This window comes from Hypanus sabinus, chromosome 16, assembly GCF_030144855.1.
Source record: "Hypanus sabinus isolate sHypSab1 chromosome 16, sHypSab1.hap1, whole genome shotgun sequence".
NCBI lineage: Eukaryota > Metazoa > Chordata > Chondrichthyes > Myliobatiformes > Dasyatidae > Hypanus > Hypanus sabinus.
The window spans coordinates 51,236,779-51,258,993 of NC_082721.1; the positions used below are offsets into that span (position 1 = coordinate 51,236,779).

At 48.1% G+C, this 22,215-nt stretch overlaps 1 protein-coding gene across 1 annotated transcript in view; it reads right to left on the reverse strand.

The window, feature by feature from the left end:
* Positions 1-225: 225 nt before the first annotated feature.
* The window catches only part of LOC132405842 (disintegrin and metalloproteinase domain-containing protein 10-like), a 636,699-nt gene continuing 614,709 nt past the window's right edge, over positions 226-22,215 (reverse strand). Inside the window, exons 15-17 of the mRNA XM_059990833.1 lie at positions 13,611-13,831; positions 4,156-4,252; positions 226-414 (exon numbers count right to left, since the gene is read on the reverse strand). Of these exons, the coding sequence (XP_059846816.1) occupies positions 383-414; positions 4,156-4,252; positions 13,611-13,831 (350 nt within the window). The 3' untranslated portion in view covers positions 226-382. The remainder of the gene's footprint in view (positions 415-4,155; positions 4,253-13,610; positions 13,832-22,215) is intronic.

Consider the following 22,215-nt stretch of genomic DNA (forward strand, 5'->3'; position numbering starts at 1 on the left):
ATCATCCTGTGGGAATGATGTGAATCTACTTGTATGGTTTTTACTGAGGGAATGGTGTGGATTATCCAGTGAGGAACTATTTCCAACAATATGTATTTCTGAGGAGCTTTGTATTAGATTACAAAAATGCAGATTTGCAACAGTGTCAGTTGAAGCCATTGGGTTTGTCAAGTCCACACCAACTCTTTGGAGAAAATCCCCTCAATTCTATTTCTCCATTCCTTCCTTATTGCCCCAAATGTTCTTCCTCCAAACATCCAGCAATGCTATTTGGAACATCAGCTTGAAAGTTGTTGGACCTTTGAAGAGCTGTGGGTGGTCTTGTTACTGGCGGAGAGACCTCATTCTGCATCCGATGATCAATGATGTTTTATCAGTCACCTTAGATTGTTTGTAATTCAGTCATCCGCTCTCCTGTAAGGCAAGAACAGAGAAAGGGCATTGGTAGGTGGAGGACTGACACTGATGGTGTACTCTGGGTCGGTGGCTTTTCTCAACCTCCACTTCCATCATCTCCTGACTGAGCTCCTCCTGCTCCCATCTCCACCTAGCCATGTACTATTCACTCACGTTCCACGGATTTATTCCATGCATATGAGGCTGATCGAGGCCCAGAACTCACTTTGCTGAGCACTAGCAGAGACCAGATACCGACCACTGCTATCTGAGAACCAGCCTTGACAGACCATTGGTGGAACTGCTTTGGCTGATCACTGGTGAAATGACCTTGCCAGACCACTGGTGGATTGGCTCTTGCTGACCACCGGTGGAACCCTTGGCTGACCAATGGTTGATTGGCTTTTGCTGACCACTAGTGGAATGGCCTTGGCTAGCCACTTGTGGACCTGCCTTGGCTGACCACTGGTGGGCCAAGCTTGGCTGACCACTGATGGAATGGCCTTGGCTGACCACTGGCAGAGTGGCTTTGGCTGACCACTGATGGACCTGCTCTTACTGACCACTGGTGAAATAGACTTGGTTGACCACTGGTGGTCCGGCCTTGGCTGACCACTGGTGGATTGTCTCTTGTTGACCACCGGTGAAATGGCTCTTGTTGACTACTAGTGGAATGACCTTGGCTGGCCACTGGTGGATTGGCTCTTGCTGACCACTAGTGGAATGGCCTTGGCTGACCAATGGTGGATTGGCTTTTGCTGACCACTAGTGGAATGGCCTTTGCTGACCAATGGTGGATTGGCTTTTGCTGACCACTGGTGGACCGGCCTTGGCTGACCAATGGTGGATTGGCTTTTGCTGACCACTGGTGGAATGGCCTTGGCTGACCAATGGTGGATTGGCTTTTGCTGACCACTGGTGGACCGGCCTTGGCTGACCAATGGTGGATTGGCTTTAGCTGACCACTAGTGGAATGGCGTTGGCTGACCAATGGTGGATTGGCTTTTGCTGATCACTGGTGGACCGGCCTTGGCTGACCACTGGTGGATTGGCTTTTGCTGACCACTAGTGGAATGGCCTTGGCTGACCAATGGTGGATTGGCTTTTGCTGACCACTAGTGGAATGGCGTTGGCTGACCAATGGTGGATTGGCTTTTGCTGACCACTAGTGGAATGGCGTTGGCTGACCACTGGTGGATTGGCTTTTGCTGACCACTAGTGGAATGGCCTTGGCTGACCACTGAACTGGTCTCTGAATTATTGGGAAACAAAAGGAATCATCGCTTCGTCTCCCTTCAGCGCTAAGGCATGTAATATTGATGGGCTGTGCTGTGACTCTGTGCTTCTGGGGAACTGTGTTAATGACCCAGGCTCATTACCCAACAGCAGGCATAGAAGTTCCTGTTCTGTTACTAGTTCTTCCACAGACCAGTCTCGAAACCCATCCCTTACACACCAGCACTCCACTCTCCCCAATATTACTAACTGGCCCAGACTAGACGTGTGCAGGTTGTGCAGAGGAAGCTATAATAATGAATAAACTGTCTGCCTCTGCCTGTGCCATGTAGCTGCAGCCCTTCCTCTAACCAGAGACCCAGAGCATGACATAATGTGGTCTCTATATTCATCTAAAGCCCCTGATCACTGAAGCACCCAGGTACCTCGAGTCTATGCTTTCCACTATCCAGGGGTTGAGAGACAATTGCCACACTAGAGCAATGGCCCTGGTTGTAAATCACATGCCCTCACAATCATTTTGTCGTCCTTCCTCAGGACCCACAAGCCAGCTTAGCAACTATGGACTCTGATCGCAGTTATAATCAGATTGACCTTCAGGGAACAGTCGACATGACTCAAACCAAAATAACCACAGAACAAGGTGACAATGGGTTCAAGGCACAGGGAGAATGGGCTCACTCAGTAGAACAGCAGGGTTAAGAGGGATGGGATGACTGGCAGTGGAGTAAGAGAGAGCCCTTTTGATAATAAATGGTGTATAGGGAGGTGGGGGAATGGGGTATGTGGAATGGAGTAACAAAGCTGAGGGAATGAGGTAATAGACATTGGGGATAACTATCCACACCATTTCCCAGTACAGCTGTCATTCCCACTGCCTCGTTGTTGCATTGGAAATTCTATCTTGCCCAATGGTTATCCAACTCCCTCTGGAAGTCCCAACTAAATCCCTTTCCATGGCTTCTGTTCCAGGTCATGACCCTCCGTTTACAGTTATTTCCTACATTTGCCTTGTATCTTTGACCAGCACTGTACCAAAATTTTAATCATTTACTTATGGAACCAATTGCCCTGATTAAAACCCCCATGGTAATATAAGCTTCCATCAGCTGCCTCCAGCTTTCCCCTCCATTGGACAACCTGACACCTTCAGCCTAAGTTTAGAGCTGAAATCCCACATTCCAACACAGGTCACATTCTGTAGGACCTCTGGACCTTTTGGGGCTGGTGATCAGTATGGCGTCATCAGTGTTCTGATTGGGCTCAATGCAGCATTGGTCTGGTACCCTGGGTTCACTGACTGCTCTCTCAATATGTCCTGCCTTCTTCCAGGATTTAGTCAGGTGTATGTCCAGCTCTCTTCATTTCCACACCCTTAACACCACTATCTTGTTCATATGACTTCACTTCATTCTTGCAGCCAGAATGTATCACCTTACTTCACTCTGCATTAAACTTCATCTGCCCACTGCTTGCCCAACATGACTGCCCAGCCACACTCTGCATTAAACATCGTCTGCCCACTGACTGCCCATTCACTCCTCTCTACATTAAACTTCAGCTGCCCACTACCTGCCCAACCTGACTGTCCATCCACTTACCTCTGCATTAAACATCATCTGCCCACTGACTGTCCAACCTGACTGTCCATCCACTTACCTCTGCATTAAACATCATCTGCCCACTGACTGTCCATCCACTTACCTCTGCATTAAACATCATCTGCCCACTGACTGTCCAACCTGGCTGTCCATCCACTTACCTCTGCATTAAACATCATCTGCCCACTGACTGTCCATCCACTTACCTCTGCATTAAACATCATCTGCCCACTGACTGTCCATCCACTTACCTCTGCATTAAACATCATCTGCCCACTGACTGTCCATCCACTTACCTCTGCATTAAACATCATCTGCCCACTGACTGTCCAACCTGACTGTCCATCCACTTACCTCTGCATTAAGCTCCATCTGCCCATCTCCTGACCAACCTGACTGCCTATCCACATCTTCTGACCAAACATTACCCTTCTCTTACCCTTTTGACATTACCCTTTTGACTGGATTCACTCCAAACACCTATATTCAAGGTAGTTAATACATTTCAGAAAATCAATGCCCTGGGGGCTCCAGCTCTCACCACTGACTCTTGGGTACGGCATTAATGCCATGTTTTATCATCCCCATATTCCCATCAACTCCCCATAGATTCCAGCCTTCACTTACCCACTGAGGATAATTTATATTGATTAAACTACCAATTTGCACATCATTGGGACATGGAGGAAACCAGAACATCCAAAGGGAGAACATGCCAACTCCACGCTGTCAGCACCTGAGGTCAGAATTGAACCTGGCTCTCTGGAGTTGAGTGGTAGTGGCTCTACCCACTGCACCACTGCTCCTGCCTGTCACTTAGCCCTCTTCCTGGACAAGGCATCCCTGTAGATCTGGTGATTCAGACTCAAGGCTCCTGTGGATGGGTCTGGATGCAGTAATGATCAGGATGTGATATTGTTACCTCTATTACTGTCCAAGGTCTTCTCGAAGATAAACACTGTACTGGCCATCAGTGCTCCAAGGGTTAGGATGCCAACCAAAACAGCCCACCAATGTTCCTGCAGACAGGGGAGGAGAAAGATTCCACATGAGGCACCATCTCACACTGGCAACCATTTCCCTGATGGTGAAAACTCCTTCCCAACCTGAACCAAAGCTAAGAGAATGAGTGAGGCAGCAGTACTGAGGGCCAGGTTCAGTCTGAACTGCTTCTGGTCAGATTGGCCACAGATAGAATATGGCAGCTCGTCCTCTTGCCATTCCTTCCCTCCCCACTGTTCCATGTTACAATACTATCCACACCCGACTCAGTACCAGACAGAAGGCTCTTTTTCATGTGTGACTCTGAAGTATACACATGCAAGATTTAAGGAATCAGTGACAGGGAATAAATTGTTAAATTAATTTATTTTTGTAAGATGCACCAAAGTACAGTGAAAAACTTTGTTTTGCATGACATCTGTACATAACAACAATGCATTGAGGTAGAACAGGGTAACCTGATGACAGAGTGCCGAATAAAGTGTTACAGTTACAGAGAAAGTGCAGTGCAGGCAGAAAATAAGTTGCAAGGCCATGGTGAGGTAGATTATGACCTCAGGAGCCCCTCTTAGTGTTCAAGGGGACCATTCAAAATTCTTATAACAGTGGGACAGAAGCTGTCCTTGTGCCTGGTGGTACGCGCTTTTGTATCTTCTACTGATGGAAGAGGGGAGAAGAGAGAATTCAGGGTGGGTGATCTCATGATTATGCTTTACTGAGGCAGTGAGAGATGCAAACAGGATCCATGGTGGGGGGGGGGCTGCTTTTTGTGGTGTTTTGTTGAGCTGTGTCCACACGCTCTGCAGTTTCTTGCAGTTGGCACATCGAGCTGTGATGCATCCAGATAGAAACCTTTCTATGGTGCATCACCAAAAATTGGTCAGAGGGGACAAGCCAAATTTTTGAGGAAGTAGAGGTGCTGCTGAGCTTTCTTGTCTGTGACGAGGACAGACTATCAGTGACATTCATTGTTAGGAATCTGAAGCTCTCAATCTTCTCAACCTCAACACCATTAATGTAAAGAGGAAGGTGAACCCCCCCCCCCCCAAATAAAGCTCTTCTCTTTTGCTGACATTGAGGGAAATATTATAGTCAAATCACCATGCCACTAGGCACTCTATCTATCTGCCACTTGTACTCTGTCTCATTGTTATTTGAGATACAACCCACTAAGGTGGTGTCATCTGCCAACCTGCAGTTGGAGTTACTGCAAAATCTAGCCTGACAGTTGTGAGTGTACAGGGAGTAGAGTGGAGGGACTGAGGAGTTCGTTTTGTGGGGCATTCGTGTTGAGTATGATCATTTCAGAGGCACTGCTGTCTATCCTCACTCATTGCAGTCTGTTAATCAGGATGTCGAGTCAAGGCTCCAGCAATCTCTTCTCCTGTCTCTCTGTCTCTGGGTTCCCAGTCTCTCAGTAAATCTTTACTCCTGGGGATACAGCAGGGCAGGTCGGCGGAGACGTTCAGACACACCCTCTCTTATGCATCAGTGACTGAACTGTCAATAGCTTGGACTCAGCCTTCCAGTGTTTAGCAAACACAAATGTGGTCCACATGTTGCAGTTCACCGCTGAGTTTCAGTGACTGGCTCCTGAGTATAGTTGTCGTGGAGTTGAATGACTTCACAAAGATTCTGGAAACTAGTGTTGAGCGCAAGGGAAATGTGTTAGGGCTGTTGGCCAGAGAGTACTGCAGTTTACAGATCAGTGAATTTAAATGAATCAAGGACAGTGGAAGCAGTCAAACTAATTATCTTTGTCCTAGCTAGGAGGGAGGAATGGAGGCTGCCATTTTGTGAAGAGACTGTGTTCTCCATTTTATGAATTAGTCGTTTGGCTCAATCACTGTTTTCAAGTTGACATAATGATGCCTCAGATAATTTGCTGAACTAGGAATCATTGCCAAATAAGAAGTTATTTGTGAGGTGTAATTTGATTGGCTATAACATGCAGGTTTTTGACCGATGGCATCTGAATCTGTTCTGTGTGATTCAAGCTGACTGAGAACAAAGAGCCATAAATTACCCATTGTCACTTGCTGGCAAGAGGGCAATAAATGGATGCTGGCCTGGAGCAGACCCGATAAAAGGATGTTACAGGTCAGACCTATAGCCAATGACCAAACATGAGGAAATCTGCAGATGCTGGAAATTCAAACAACAACACACACAAAATGCTGGTAGAACACAATATAGCCAATTACACTGGAATATAACATTTGAATTGGTAAGATATGGATATAAAACCAGATGCTTCAAGTGTGCTGGAGGCAGTAACTCTGTAGGAGATCAACTATCACGGATGTGAGGTGCCCCGTGGACATGTGGAGATTCAAAACGAGACGACTGAGAAACACGTGGCCAACAGCAGAAACTCCTTTTTACTGGTATTATCTTTTCTGTTCTTTGACTGTTCATGGAAAATCGGGAAAACTTAGTAGGTGTTATTCTGAATAACACAGTTATTCTGTTGTGTAAGTTCATGTGTTCTTTCATAAAGGTACTTGTCGGTAACTACACATTGTCTCTGATCATTATTACAAGAGATGATTCTTGTAACAGAGATGACAAACAGCAAAGTGTTGGAGGCCTTGTTTAACACCAGTCTTCACTGAGACTGACTGCTATGGACCAGTTGTTGGATCACTGCCTATATGTCATTATAAAGCAAATATAAGGTGGAAACAAACTTCTACCCACCCATCTGGTGGAGTCAAGGACCACAGCGTGGTTGAGAATGGCCATGTGTAGTGATGGCACTGTCCACATAGGATGGACAGAATCTGAGGAACATATCTTTTGCCAGTGGGAGGAAGTGGGTGAGAGGACTTTGGTCATGCCTTTCTCGATAACTCCACAGTGCTGGGGATATACTGGATCTGGAGGTCAGGATAGTAGAAAATGTCCGGCAAGAAATGGACAAAGAGTTTACAAGTATGATGTGCAGAGCTGTTCATCTGGCAGAGATTGATCCATAACAACATGCTCATTCAGGTGTACTGACAGGGACTGGATGCTTCAGAGCAGCCCTGTGGGAAATTAATGCTGTTGATGGCTACCTTCTCTTTGGACAGATCAATGCCAGTGAGTCCAGCATGTTGTTTCCTGGAATCTCCTCTGTGGTGGTGGCGTGGAAATGTGCAATGCAGTAGAGTGCGCCAGACTTCAGAAAGGCTAATGTGCTAGGGTGGGCTAGTTGTGTGACTGGTTTGATTTCACAGGGGAGCGGTCACAGGTTGGGGAGTAAGTGAAGAAGCCTCGGCCAGCTGCTGCCTTGCATTGTGAGGAGGTGCATCTGCAGCTTCCAGCCTTCAGTGATGGTGTGGGAAGTGAACCACTGTGGACGAAAACTGGAAATCTCTACAAAAACTCACAGATCTGACAGCAACTGTAGAGAAAGCAGAAGACTGCATAGTGCAGATAGAAATTTCAAGATCCAGAGAAGGGAGAAAACCATGAAAGGACGGGCTGGAGGGAGATTAAAACACAGAGTGACTGTAATTGCACTCTGGCCACACACTCTTCTCATCACTACCATCAGGGAGGGGGTACAGGTGTCTGAAGACACAGACTCATGTTTTAGGAGCAGCTTTTCCCATCTGCTATCAGATTTCTGAATGGTTCATGAACTTTGCTGTCCCGAGCCATCAGAGGGGCAAAGCGTGCACACGCCCAATGAATCCGCAGCCACTTCCAGGACAGCGACAACATGCGGCACATATGGAAGGGCATTCAGGACATCACCAATTAAAGGACAACATCACCTGACTGTGCAGGTGATGCCTCCCTCCCAGATGCGCTGAATAACTTCTATGCCCGCTTTGAGGTGGAAAATGAGGTGGCAGCAAGGAAGTACACCCCTCCTCCAAATGACCAGGTGCTGTGTCTCTCTGTGGCCGATGTGAGAAGAACCCTGTGCAGGGTCAACCCACGGAAGGCTGCTGGACCAAACAACATCCCTGGTAGAGTGCTCAGAGGATGTGCAGACCAGCTAGCAGATGTTCTCACGGACATCTTCAACATCTCCCTGAGCAGCGCCACTGGTCCAACGTGCTTCAAGGCTGCCACCATCATCCCCGTGCCAAAGAAGTCTTCAGTGTCTTGCCTAAATGACAACCGTCTCGTTGCACTCACATCCATCATCATGAAGTGATTCGAGAGGCCCGTCATGAGGCACCCTGCTACACCCCTCACTGGACCCCATGCAGTTTGTGTACCGTCCCAACCGCTCAACAGATGACGCCGTTGTCATCACCCTCCACCTGGCCCTCACCCACCTGGACAAAAAAGACATGTACGTTCGAATGCTGTTCATAGGCTTCAGTTCAACATTCAACACAATCATCCCTCAGAAACTGATTGGAAAGCTGAGCCTACTGGGGCTGAACACCTCCCTCTGCAACTGGATCCTAGACTTCCTGACTGGGAGATCTCAGTCAATCCGGATCGGGAGCAGCATCTCCAACACCATCACACTGAGCACGGGGGCTCCCCAGGGCTGCATGCTCAGTCCACTGCTGTTCACTCTGCTGACCCACGACTGTGCTGCAACACACAGCTTAAACCATATCATCAAGTTTGCCGATGGCACCACCATGGTGGGTCTCATCAGCAAGAACAACGAGTCAGCTTACAGAGAGGAGGTGCAGCAGCTAACGGACTGGTGCAGAGCCAACAACCTGTCTCTGAATGTGAACAAAACAAAAGAGATGGTTGTTGACTTCAGGAGGGCACAGAGCGACCACTCCTCGCTGAACATCGATATTTCCCCGGTAGAGATCGTAAAGAGCACCAAATTTCTTGGTGTTCACCTGAAGGAGAATCTCACGTGGTCCCTCAACACCAGTTCCATAGCAAAGAAAGCCCAGCAGCGTCTCTACTTTTTGTGAAGGCTGAGGAAAGTCCATCTCCCACACCCCATCCTCATCACATTCTACAGGGGTTGTATTGAGAGCATCCTGAGCAGCTGCATCACTGCCTGGTTCCGAAATTGCACCATCTCAGATCGCAAGACCCTGTAGCGGATAGTGAGGTCAGCTGAGAAGATCATCGGGGTCTCTCTTCCCGTCATCACGGACATTTACACTACACGCTGCATCCGCAAAGGAAACAGCATTATGAAGGACCCCATGCACCCCTCATACAATCTCTTCTCCCTCCTGCTGTCTGAGGAAAGGCTCCAAAGCATTCGGGCTCTCACGACTAGACTATGTAACAGTTTCTTCCTCCAAGCTATCAGACTGCTCAATACCCAGAGCCTGGACTGACACCTTGTCCTATTGTCCTGTTTATTATTTATTGTAATGCCTGCACTGTTTTTGTGCACTTTAACAGTCCTGTGTAGGTCTGTAGTCTAGTGTAGCTTTCTCTGTGTTGTTTTTTTACGTAGTTCAGTCTAGTTTTTGTACTGTGTCATGTAAACCATGGTCCTGAAAAACGTTGTCTCATTTTTACTACGTACTGTACCAGCAGTTATGGTCGAAATGACAATAAAAGTGACTTGACTTATTTTGCAGTATTTTTCATTGTAACTTAGTTTTTAATGCAACCACAAAACAAATTTAATGACATATGTCATTGATAATGACTCTGATTCTGAATCTGATTAAGTGGGACAACAGGCAATGAAGAACGACAGATTGGGCTGTGGGAGATGTCAATGGGAATCAGCTACACAACTATTTAAACTCAATGTCGAATCTGGAAGGGCACTGAACCTGGTAGAATTGGAACTATTGACACATGTCTTGCAGACTGTTCAACCAGATCACTTCATTACACAGTGCATTAAGGGAGAAGAAGGTAAAAGAATAATAAATTGCAAAATAAAGTGCAAAAGCTACAGAGAAAGTGCAGGCAAACAATAAGGTGTAAGATCACAACGAAGAGATTGTGAGGTCAAATACCCAACTTATCAATGGAAGGGGGGAGGGCATGCCAAAACAGTCAGAATTGGTAAGTGTGGGATGTGGTATTCTCAGAGGGGAGAGTGAGGGAGAACGGATCCTTCCAGGGAGTAATTCGTCATGGTACCTGTGGGACTGGGAGAGTGTTCAGTCGAAAAGTATCACCAGCAAGTAAAGGCCGTAAACAGATGTCAAAACCTTCTATTACTTGGTGCTCTGTGTGTGAATGATGATGTGAATGCAATGACTGCCATATCAAACTGAGCCACTCATTCATCCTGCTACTGTCTCCACAAATGCTGCCTGATCAGCTGAGTATTTCTACGCCTTAGTTCAGATTTCCTGCAACTGCAGCATTTTGCTTTTAAGCAAGAAGTGGACAAGTGACAGATCAAATCTTGATGGAGCTGGAAATGGTCAGGTCAATATGTTTTGCATCTTTGAAAAAAACAATCAAAATAACAAAACTTAATGGTATTCTTCTGGTATCCGCCTATGCATCCATCTTGGTCAGATCAGGAGCTACACAGGACTCTGTGCTGAGCTGATGGTGGAGGAGTGGTACACTGTGCTGACATCATTCCCAGTATGTTCTGTCTTTCTGGGAGAGTCCGACACACTGTACATCATCCACAGCATGTTCTGTCTTTCCGGCTGTCACAGTGTGCATTGACAGATGACTGAACCCGGTGCAGAGGAACGACAAGCTCCAATGTTGAGACAGAAAGAAGAATTTATTCATCAGAACTCCAACTGAACTTCAGTGGCTTGACCGAGTGACACAATGAGAGGAATCATTCTTGAAACACCTGCACTAGCACTAATTAAGAGCCCCTTTAAACAATCACAGTCAGCTGAAAGCCTGTGTCAGTCAAAGTAAACTAGACAAGATTAAAAAGAAAGCGCAAGGTTTAATAATTCTAGATAAGACAACAAGTAACATGTAGATGTTCACAGGCCTGCAGGGCTTATGACAGTACCTCCCTCCCAACAGCACAGTGATTCCTGGGAAACTCAAGCAGAGCTGGTAAAGGTGAAATAGACCTGATGCTCTCGAGTCAAGGCTGGAAAACTTGGAAACAATCCATAGAAGTCAGAAACGTAGAATCAACCTTAGAAACATAGCATCAAGTTTGGGAACATGGAATAGTCCTTGGAAGCCTGAAATAGTCCTTGTAAACCTGGAAAGTCCTTGTACACCTGGAATAGTCCTCGGAAACCTAGAATAGTCCTTGTACACCTGGAATAGTCCTTGGAAACCTGGAATACTCCTTGGAAACCCCGAATTGTCCTTGAAAACCCTGAATAGTCCTTGGAAACACGGAATAGTGCTTGTACACCTGGAATAGTCCTTGTACACCTGGAACATTCCTTGTAAACCTGGAATAGTCCTTGTACACCTGGAATAGTCCTTGGAAACCTGGAATAGTCCTTGGAAACCTGGAATAGTCCTCGGAAACCTAGAATAGTTCTTGTACAACTGGAATAGTCCTTGGAAACCTGGAATAGTCCTTGTACAACTGGAGTAGTCCTTGGAAACCTGGAATAGTCCTTGGAAACCTGGAATAGTCCTTGTACACCTGGAATAGTCCTTGGAAACCTGGAATACTCCTTGGAAACCCGGAATAGTACTTGGTAACCCCGAATTGTCCTTGAAAACCCCGAATAGTCCTTGGAAACCCGGAATAGTCCTTGGAAACACGGAATAGTGCTTGTACACCTGGAATAGTCCTTGGAAACCTGGAATACTCCTTGGAAACCCGGAATAGTACTTGGAAACCCCGAATTGTCCTTGAAAACCCCGAATAGTCCTTGGAAACCCGGAATAGTCCTTGGAAACACGGAATAGTCCTTGGAAACACGGAATAGTGCTTGTACACCTGGATAGCCCTTGTACACATGGAATTGTCCTCGTAAACCTGGAATAGTCCTTGTACACCTGGAATTTTTCTTGGAAACCCAGAATAGTCCTTGTAAACCTGGAACAGACCTTGTTAAACACGAGGAAATCTGCAGATGCTGGAAATTCAAGGAACACACAGAAAATGCTGTTGGAACACAGCAGGCCAGTCAGCGTCTATAGGAAGAAGCGCTGTCAACATTTTGGGCTGAGACCCTTCGTCAGGACTAACTGAAAGGAAAGATAGTAAGAGATACTAAGATAGTAAGAGGACCAGTCAACCGACGTCCAAACCGCAGTTGAATCTCCATTGGGTCCATTGATTGCATTGGGTCCTCCTATCGCAGTATGTTCTGATATCTGAACCCAAGTTCAGAAGCACAACCAACTCCCATGCTGAGACAGAAACAAGAGTTTATTTATCAGAACTTCAACTGAACTTTGGTTTTGATCAAGCAATACCATGAGATGAATTATTCTTGAAACACACACACAAAAACCCTGCGATAAGCTGTGATTGGGAGTCCACTTTGACTTCCAATTCAAAGAACATTTATTATCAAACTGTGTATATTCAACCTTGAGATTCGTCTGCTTACAGGCAGCCAGAAAGCAAGAAGCTCGAATAAACCCAATTTAAAAACAGACCAATACGCAATGCTAGGAGAGAGAGGGAATAAAGCACAAATCATGCAAACAATAGAAGCGAGCAAATTGCATTCTGAACCAAATTAAGTCCATTGACTCGAATCCCAGAGCAGCCAGAGTAGGCCCAAAACCTCGGTCTCAGTTCATATGTAGCAGGGCAAATCATCGCAAAACTCTCAGACACAAAGTGCAAGGTAGCCAGAGCAGTCTCACAACCTCAGCCTCAGCACTGAGGAGAGTGGAGTAAAATGTCAAAGAGCTGAATCGGCTTGACCCTTGCCTCCAGTCCCAACAGCCTGCCTTTCCAGTCCATCAGGTCCAGTGTTTAAATTGTCCAAGCACTGGATCGTCCCCCACACCCAGACTTGGGCAGTACGCTCTGGGTTGATTCCATCCCATACTTGACTTTTCCAAATTTATGCAGTACTTCAACAGATCAAACCTCGCTCCGACTCCATCTCACACCCACGCATCTTGACCCTCAGATCAGCCTTGCCTTTGCTCACCTCTCCATTGTTTGTGGTGATCGTTTAATAAAGAGTGTTATTGATTAAAGTATTTAGTCGAATACCTTGCTTTGAAAACTACCAGTAAGCTGTCGCCCACATTCAGTAGCGCCATCTTATAATAATTACAATGCACTGAAAACCTGTGCTAATCAAAATAAACAACAAGGATAAACAGAAAACACAAGGGCTTAATGAATCCAGATAAGATAACAATTACCAAGGCCTGCAGGGTTAATGATACCGAGGGGAGAATCTACCACACTGTACCTAGTTCCGGGGAAGAGTCTATTACATAGTACGACATCCCCAACACATGCTGTTGTTTTCATGCAGATCTGTTGATGTTGGCACTGTAACACAACCAACCTCACACATAGCATCGTACTTGGATCTGATCCTCACAAGCACTCACCCTCATCCACTCCGAGATGCTGGCAAACTCCGTGGGATCAAAGATGGCATTTTTCAGTCTGGCGATGGGACCGTCGTCATCAACCAAGCGACACTTGTTAAAGGTATCGCAGTAGCCCTGTTTCTTGTGGCAGGGTGAGCCAGGGGGCTTTGTGAACAGGGTCCTGTTGAAGTACTGCTGCAGGAGGGCTGAGGAGGAGCTGGCACAAGAGCGGTCATTCCCTGCAATCACATAGGCTGGCATGATCAGAAGCCTTTCCAGCTCTTCGACCCTCCCATACTTTCAGTGTGCTGGAGCTTCACCCAGTATCTCAGTTAATCTACACTTCCAACCTCCCACTCAACTGAGATATTACTGCAGGAGGTATTAGATTCTGAGGGAAGTCCAACTTTCTAGTACAGGCATTTACAGCACTAAGTTTGTATGATGACCTGATGGATTCAGTTTGGCACAGACCATCAATTCCTCATTTATTCTCTCAGATTCTACCACCATCCACACACTAGGATCAATTTACTGTGGCCTAATAACCCACCTTTTGGATGTCGGGGGAAATTCACGCAACCACAGAGAGAACATGCATACTCCACACAAGCAGCGCCCAAGGTCAGGATTGAACCCAGACCGCTGGAGATGTGAGGTAGTGGCTCTTCTTGCTAAGGCACAGTACCTCTCAGTCTAGTTAGTGAACTAAATGTATGTTCCAGTGACTACCTACAACCCAAAGCCAATAGGTCCAGATCCTGCTCAGACAACGGCTGAACAAGATGTGGCAGGAGGCAATGTCCCATCAAGGAGGGGGAGAGTTTGCTAGTAAAGGTTTTACTTACAGGGTACCCAGCTGAAGCCAGTTCCCATATCGAACTGCACAGTGGGTGTGTTGGGCAGGTTTCACTGGAGCCAGCCTCTGGTTCTCCTCCTTGGTTAGGATGTTAAATACCCTCACTGTGAGTCACAGAAACAGGTCTTCTGTCCAATTCACCCATGGTGACCAAGGTGTCTTCCTGAACTAAACCCATCTAGCTCGTATCCTTCTGAACCTTTCCCATCCATATACCTGTCCAAATGTCTTTTTAACAGTGTAATAATTACCCATCTCTACCACGTCCATAAGCTACCATCCTCTGTGTGGAAAACTTGCCTCTCCATTCCCCCTTTAAAATTTTCCCTAACTTCTTAGATCTATGCCCACTGCTTTCAGACTCTCCCAACCTGTGACTACCCACCTTGTCTATGCTCTTCCTGATTCTATAAAGTTCCGTAAGATCACCTTTAGCCTCCTTCAATTCAGTGATAAGCAGCCCCAGCCTGTCCAGTCTTTCCTTGTAACTCAAGCCTCTGGTCCTGTTAATATAATTGTGAATCATTTCTGTAACGGCTCTGGCTTAAGCACATCCTTCTATAGTGCAGTGCCCAGAACTACTCACAGTACTCCAGGTGTAGTTAGAGCACTTAAACTACACAAGCTGTCAGACTCAATGCATTTCTTCCATTTCCTTCATGGTCCACTGTCCTATTAGATTTCTCCTTTTGCCTGACTTGCTGAGTTCCTCCAGTATTTTGTATGTGATACCTCTGTGATCCTAGTTATTCAAGGTCAGGACAAGTAATGACAGTCTTCCTTCCTTACTATAAAGTGTGGATTGGCAGCTCATCCCCTGTGGCGGAGCTGGTCCTTTGCTCACTGGTGCACTGTGCCATTATCGGGTTGAGATGGGAAAGGATAATTATTTTTTGCTATTTTATTGTAGATTACATTGAGCAGAAGGAACCTAGAAACACATTTAATAACATTGTTCCATTGTTGAGAGTGGGCCATTGGGAGCATTATCGCAAAATAGGCTGACTAACTCCTTTCTGTAGAGTTCTTGATTGGACAGCATTGGAAAATATATGCTGCAATTTTGATGCAAACCACAAATGATTCTGTGAGTCAGGAGAGGCCAAGAGGAGGTAGGGTGGAATGGCTCTTAAGTCATTTCATGGATGCCTGGTATCCTGACCTGATGTGTAATGTAGCTCACACAAAATGCTGGTGGAACACAGCAGGCCAGGCAGCATCTGTAAGGAGAAGCACTGTCGACGTTTTGGCTGACGAAGGGTCTCGGCCCGAAACGTCGACAGTGCTTCTCCCTATAGATGCTGCCTGGCCTGCTGTGTTCCACCAGCATTTTGTGTGTGTTGTTTGAATTTCCAGCATCTGCAGATTTCCTTGTGTAATGTAGCTGCTGATTCTTCATATTCCCCATAACCTTCAGTTAGTGACTATCCAAACTGTATTTGTGTCATTGGCAGCTACAAAAGAATATCCCAAAACGTCTGCCACTTGGTGTTTTTAGTATCATTTCTGGCTCTATCCCCTACATCCCAGGTATGCATCCAATGGAAATTGTCCCTTCCTGGTCCACTTAATCCCTTAAAAATTCAATCAAATAACAGTTTAATCTTTTGAATTCCAGTGAGCTAGGTGTGCAGCGAAAACCAATTTGACCAGGGTATCCTGGGTTTGTTTTCTCCAAGGCTGAACGTTCTTCTCAGTCTGAAATCATCGTAGAAATGTAGTAAGCCACAGCTTTTCCAGCTGTATCATCAAACCCACCCCTTCTGCTGGCCTTTCTGATTTCTGTAACTCGCTGTAATATATAAATATTTATTTTGGCCTCTAGAACGTTTCCAATCCTAGGCCATCTTGTGCTCTCCTGTCCAAAAATGTCCTCCTCCCTCTCCTGCTGCTACTTCTTTTTCCCAATTCTCCTGACACTTTTCTTTCTCTCTTTCAGCACCACCGCTGCCTCGTTAGCTTCAGTCTACTCCAAAGGCACCAGCAAAGCTCTCTGCAGGGACTTTGTTGTCAGCCCTATTGACAAGCAATCTGCAGTCTGATCAGTTCCCTGCAAACTCCCTGGGATCATCCTATTCCTGCATCAACACGATTGCCAGGAAAAATGTTGCTGGGACTTGAGAGACTGTGTAAAGTAGGCTGGAACTTTCCTCATTGGTGTGTATGACCACATGACTCACAGGTGAGTCATTTCTCTATGTTTTACCCTAGCTTCCACACTCGCTGCTGTGTGGCATAGTCAGAGAGTTGAAAGTTACCACCTCACATTCCTGGTTTCACACATATCATTGCTCCTTGCACTCTCTCTGCCCCCACCAGAACTATGCAGGACTCCAAGTAGATCTGACCAAGGTTCCATACAGATTAAGCGTAAATTTTCCACCACAAAATACCATTGCTTTGTTCATAGTCTTGTTAACCTGTGCCATCACCTTTAGCAATAGAGTCATAGAGTACAGCACAGATACAGTGAACAGTATATTTCACTCTGAGATCCCTCTTCTCGTCCAGCACACTTATTACTCTTCTGAGCAAAGTCTCTCTATACCACCTACTAGTCTGTACTAGGAATGGTGTTAAATGTCATTTTCTAGCTATTTTGTCCACTATGCAAATGCCCACCCATTACTTGTAGGAACTCACTGAGCATGTGCTACAACCTTTCAAACACAGAAAAGTGTGGCCTTCACTCACTTCCCAGGTGGGTGATGTACAAGAGTTGACACCAGGAGATAGTGCTCCCTACACGGCAGGTACTAGAGTTCTGGGCACTCCAGGAGCCGGCGTTCTGTACTGTTACTCCAACAAATGCTTGAAACATGTAGTAACAACCAAAAGTGCAGGCTGAAATTGCAAATCTTCCAATTCTGCAGCATTTGGAGAATTGCGACTGTGGTTAGAAGTTCAATCGCGAAGCACTGGAAACACAGCGCCAGGTGAACCCATTTCCGAATGAGGATGTCCAAATGTGGGTGTGAAGAAATGGCAAGAAAGCAAGGTCTCTGATGGGAGGACTGAATGTTGCACCAGCTTCACAATCACCTAAAGTCAGAGCAACAACTTCCATTCCCCCAAAACCTGCACCGCCAAGCCAGTGCCCTTAAACAAGTCCCCATCTCACAGGTCCACACACAAAATGTCTCTGGTCACATCCCAAAACTGGCAGCAGAGGCTCCTGTTAAAGTTATCAACTGAATCCTTAATGTTGCAGCCATCATTGTATGGTGACCTGCTTTGTGCTGACCCTCCCGACAGAACCCAAGTTGCAGAGAGCCAGACCTCTCCCCCATAACTGTATGCTCTCGGTAACCATCCACAAAACCGTTAGTAAGGTGGTGGAGTGGTGAATAAGGAACTGAAGGGATGGGTTAGTTGGTGGAGTGGTGAATAAGGAACTGAAGCGGTGGGTGAGGTAGTGGAGTGGTGAATCAGGAAGTGAAGGGGTTGGTGAGGTCATGGAGTGGTGAATGGAGAAGTGCGGGGTAAGGGGGTGGAGTGGTGAATGGGGAAGTGAAGGGGTGGGTGAGGTGGCTGAGTGGTGAATGGGGAAGTGAAGGGATGGTAGAGGTGGTGGAGAGGTGAATGGGGAAGTGAAGGGGTGGGTGAGGTGGTGGAGTGGTGAATGGGAAAGTGAAGGGGGTAAGTTAGGGTAGTGGTGAATGGAGAAGTGAAGGGGGGTAAGGAGGTGAGTGGTGAATGGAGAAGAGAAGTGGTGGGTGAGGTGGTGGAGTGGTGAATGGGGAAGAGAAGGGGTGGGCGAAGTGGAGTGGTGAATGGGGAAGTGAAGGGTGTAAGTTAGGGGAGTGGTGAATGGAGAAGTGAAGGGGGTTAAGGAGGTGGAGAGGTGAATGGGGAAGTGAAGGGGTGGGTGAGGTGGTTGAGTGGTGAATGGGGAAGGGAACGGGTGGGTGAGGTGGTGGAGTGGTGAATGGGGAAGTGAAGGTGTGGGTGAGGTGGTGGAGTGGTGAATGGGAAGTGAAGGGGTGGGTGAGGTGGTGGAGTGGTGAATGGGGAAGAGTAGGGGTGGGCGAGGTGGAGTGGTGAATGGGGAAGTGAAGGGTGTAAGTTAGGGGAGTGGTGAATGGAGAAGTGAAGGGGGTTAAGGAGGTGGAGAGGTGAATGGGGAAGTGAAGGGGTGGGTGAGGTGGTTGAGTGGTGAATGGGGAAGGGAACGAGTGGGTGAGGTGGTGGAGTGGTGAATGGGGAAGTGAAGGTGTGGGTGAGGTGGTGGAGTGGTGAATGGGGTGAAGGGGTGGGTGAGGTGGTGGATTGTTGAATGGGGAATTGAAGGGGTGGGTGAGGTGGTGGAGTGGTGAATGAGGAACTGAAGGGGTGGGTCAGGTGATGTAGAGGTGAATGGGGAAGTGAAGGGGTGGGTGAGGTGGTGGAGTGGTGAATGGGGAATTGAAGGGGTGGGTGAGGTGGTGGAGTGGTGAATGGGGAACTGAAGGGGTGGGTGAGGTGGTGGAGTGGTGAATGGGGAAGTGAAGGGAGGGTCAGGTGGTGGAGTGCTGAATGGGGAAGTGAAGGGGGAACGTTGGTGGATTGGTGATTGGAGAAGTGAAGTGGGGTAAGGTGGTGGTGCGTGAATAAGGCAGTAAAGGGCTGGGTCAGGTGTTGGAGTTGTGAATGAGGAACTGAAGGGGTGCATCAGGTTGTGGAGAGGTGAATGGGGAAGTACAGGGGTGGGGGAGGTGGTGGATTGGTGATTGGGGAAGTGAGGGGGTGGGTGAGGTGGTGGAGTGTTGAATGAGGAAGTGAAGGGGTGGGTGAGGTGGTGGAGTGGTGAATGGGGACGTGAAGGGAGCTTAGGGTGGTGGAGTGGTGAAAGGGGATGTGATGTGGTGGGTGAGGTGGTGGAATGGTGAATGGGGAAGCGAAGGGGTGGGTGAGGTGGTGGAGTGGTGAATGGGGTGAAGGGGTGGGTGAGGTGGTGGATTGTTGAATGGGGAATTGAAGGGGTGGGTGAGGTGGTGGAGTGGTGAATGAGGAACTGAAGGGGTGGGTCAGGTGATGTAGAGGTGAATGGGGAAGTGAAGGGGTGGGTGAGGTGGTGGAGTGGTGAATGGGGAATTGAAGGGGTGGGTGAGGTGGTGGAGTGGTGAATGGGGAACTGAAGGGGTGGGTGAGGTGGTGGAGTGGTGAATGGGGAAGTGAAGGGAGGGTCAGGTGGTGGAGTGCTGAATGGGGAAGTGAAGGGGGAACGTTGGTGGATTGGTGATTGGAGAAGTGAAGTGGGGTAAGGTGGTGGTGCGTGAATAAGGCAGTAAAGGGCTGGGTCAGGTGTTGGAGTTGTGAATGAGGAACTGAAGGGGTGCATCAGGTTGTGGAGAGGTGAATGGGGAAGTACAGGGGTGGGGGAGGTGGTGGATTGGTGATTGGGGAAGTGAGGGGGTGGGTGAGGTGGTGGAGTGTTGAATGAGGAAGTGAAGGGGTGGGTGAGGTGGTGGAGTGGTGAATGGGGACGTGAAGGGAGCTTAGGGTGGTGGAGTGGTGAAAGGGGATGTGATGTGGTGGGTGAGGTGGTGGAATGGTGAATGGGGAAGCGAAGGGGTGGGTAAGGTGGTGGAACGGTGAGTGGGGATGTGAAGGTGTGGGTAAGGTGGTGGATTGGTAAATGGGAAGTGAAGGGGGGTGAGGTGTTGGAGAGGTGAATGGGGAAGTGAAGGGGTGGGTAAGTTGGTGAAGTGATGAATGGGGAAGTGCAGGGGTGGGCGAGGTGGTGGATTGGTGAATGGGGAAGTGAAGGGGTGGGTGAGGTGGTGGAATGGTGAATGGGAAAGTGAAGGGTTGGGTGAGGTGGTGGAGTGGTGAATGAGGAAGTGAAGGGGTTGGTTATGTGGTGGAGTGGTGAATGGGGAAGTGAATGATGAAGTGAAGGCGTGGGTGAGGTGCTGGAGTGGTGAATCGGGAACTGAAGGGGTGGGTGACGTGGTGGAGTGGTGAATGGGGAAGTGAAGGGGTGGGTGAGGTGGTGGAGTGGTTACTGGGGAAGTGAAGTGGTGGGTAAGGTGGTGGAGTGGTGAATGGGGACGTGAAGGGGGTAAGTTGATGTAGTGCTGAATGGGGAAGTGAAGGGGTGGGTGAGGTGTTGGAGTAGTGAATGCAGAAGTGAAGGAGTGGATGAGGAGGTGCAGTGGTCAAAAGGGAAACGAAGGAGCAGTAAGGTGGTGGAGTGGTAAATGGAAAGTGAAGGGGTGTGAGGTGGTGGAGTGGTTAATGGGGATGTGAAGTGGTGGATGAGGTGGTGGAGTGGTGAATGGGGAAGTGAAGTGGTGGGTGAGGTGGTGGATTGGTAAACAGGAAGTGAAGGGGGGTGAGGTGTTGGAGAGGTGAATGGGGAAGTGAAGGGGTGTATCAGGTGGTGGAGTGGTGAATGGGTATATGAAGGTGAGAGTGAGGTGGAGGAGTGGTGAATGGGAAGTGAAGGGGGATTAAGGTGGTGTAGTGGTGAATGAGGATGTGGTGGTGGGTGATGTGGTGGAGTGGTGAATGGGGAAGTGAAGTGGTGGGTGAGGGGGTGGATTGGTGAATGGGGATGTGAAGGAGTGGGTGAGGTGGTGGAGTGGTGAATGGGGACATGAAGGGAGCTTAGGGTGGTGGAGTGGTGAAAGGGGATGTGATGTGGTGGGTGATGTGGTGGAATGGTGAATGGGGAAGCGAAGGGGTGGGTGAGGTGGTGGAATGGTAAATGGGGAAGTGAAGGGGGCTTAAGGTGGTGGACTGGTGAATGAGGATGTGAAGTGGTAGGTGATGTGGTGGAGTGGTGAATGGGAAGTGAAGGGGGCTTAAGTTAGTGGAGTGGTAAATGGGGAAGCGAAGGGGTGGGTGAGGTGGTGGAGTGGTGAATGGGGAAGCGAAGGGGTGGGTGAGGTGGTGGAATGGTGAGAGGGGATGTGAAGGTGCGTAAGGTGGTGGAGTGGTAAACAGGAAGTGAAGGGGGATGAGGTGTTGGAGAGGTGAATGGGGAAGTGAGGGGGTGGGTGAGGTGGTTGAGTGTTGAATGGGGAAGTGAGGGGGTGGGTCAGATAGTGGAGTGGTGAATGAGGAACTGAAGGGGAGAGTCAGGTGGTGGGGTGGTGAAAGGGGAAGTGAAGGAGTGGGGGATGTGGTGGGGTGGTGAAAGGGGAAGTGAAGGAGTGGGGGAGGTGGTGGAGTGGTGAATGGGGAAGGACAGGGGTGGGGGAGGTGGTGGAGTGTTGAATGAGGAAGTGAAGGGGTGGGTAAGGTAGTGGATTGGTGAATGGGGAAGTGAAGGGGGTAAGTTGGTGAAGTGGTGAATGGGGAAGTGCAGGGGTGGGTGAGGTGGTGGATTGGTGAATGGGGAAGTAAAGGGGTTGGTAAGATGGTGGAATGGGGAATGGGGAAGTGAAGGGGGGTAAATTGGTGGAGAGGTGAATGGGGAAATGTAGGAGTGGGTAAGGTGTTGGAATGGTGAATGGGGAAGTGAAGGGGGTAAGTTGGTGGAGTTTAAATGGGGAAGTGCAGGGGGTAAGTTAGGGTAGTGGTGAATGGAGAAGTGAAGGGGGTAAGGAGGTGGAGTGGTGAATGGGGAAGTGAAGTGGTGAGTGAGGTGGTGGAGTGGTGAATGGGGAAGTGAAGGGGGAACATTGGTGGAGTGGTGAATGGAGAAGTGAAGTGGGGTAAGGAGGTGGAGTGGTGAATGGGGAAGTGAAGGGGTGGGTGAGGTGGTGGAGTGGTGAATGGGGAAGTGCAGGGGGTAAGTTGGTGGAGTGGTGAATGGGGAAGTGCAGAGGGGGTAAG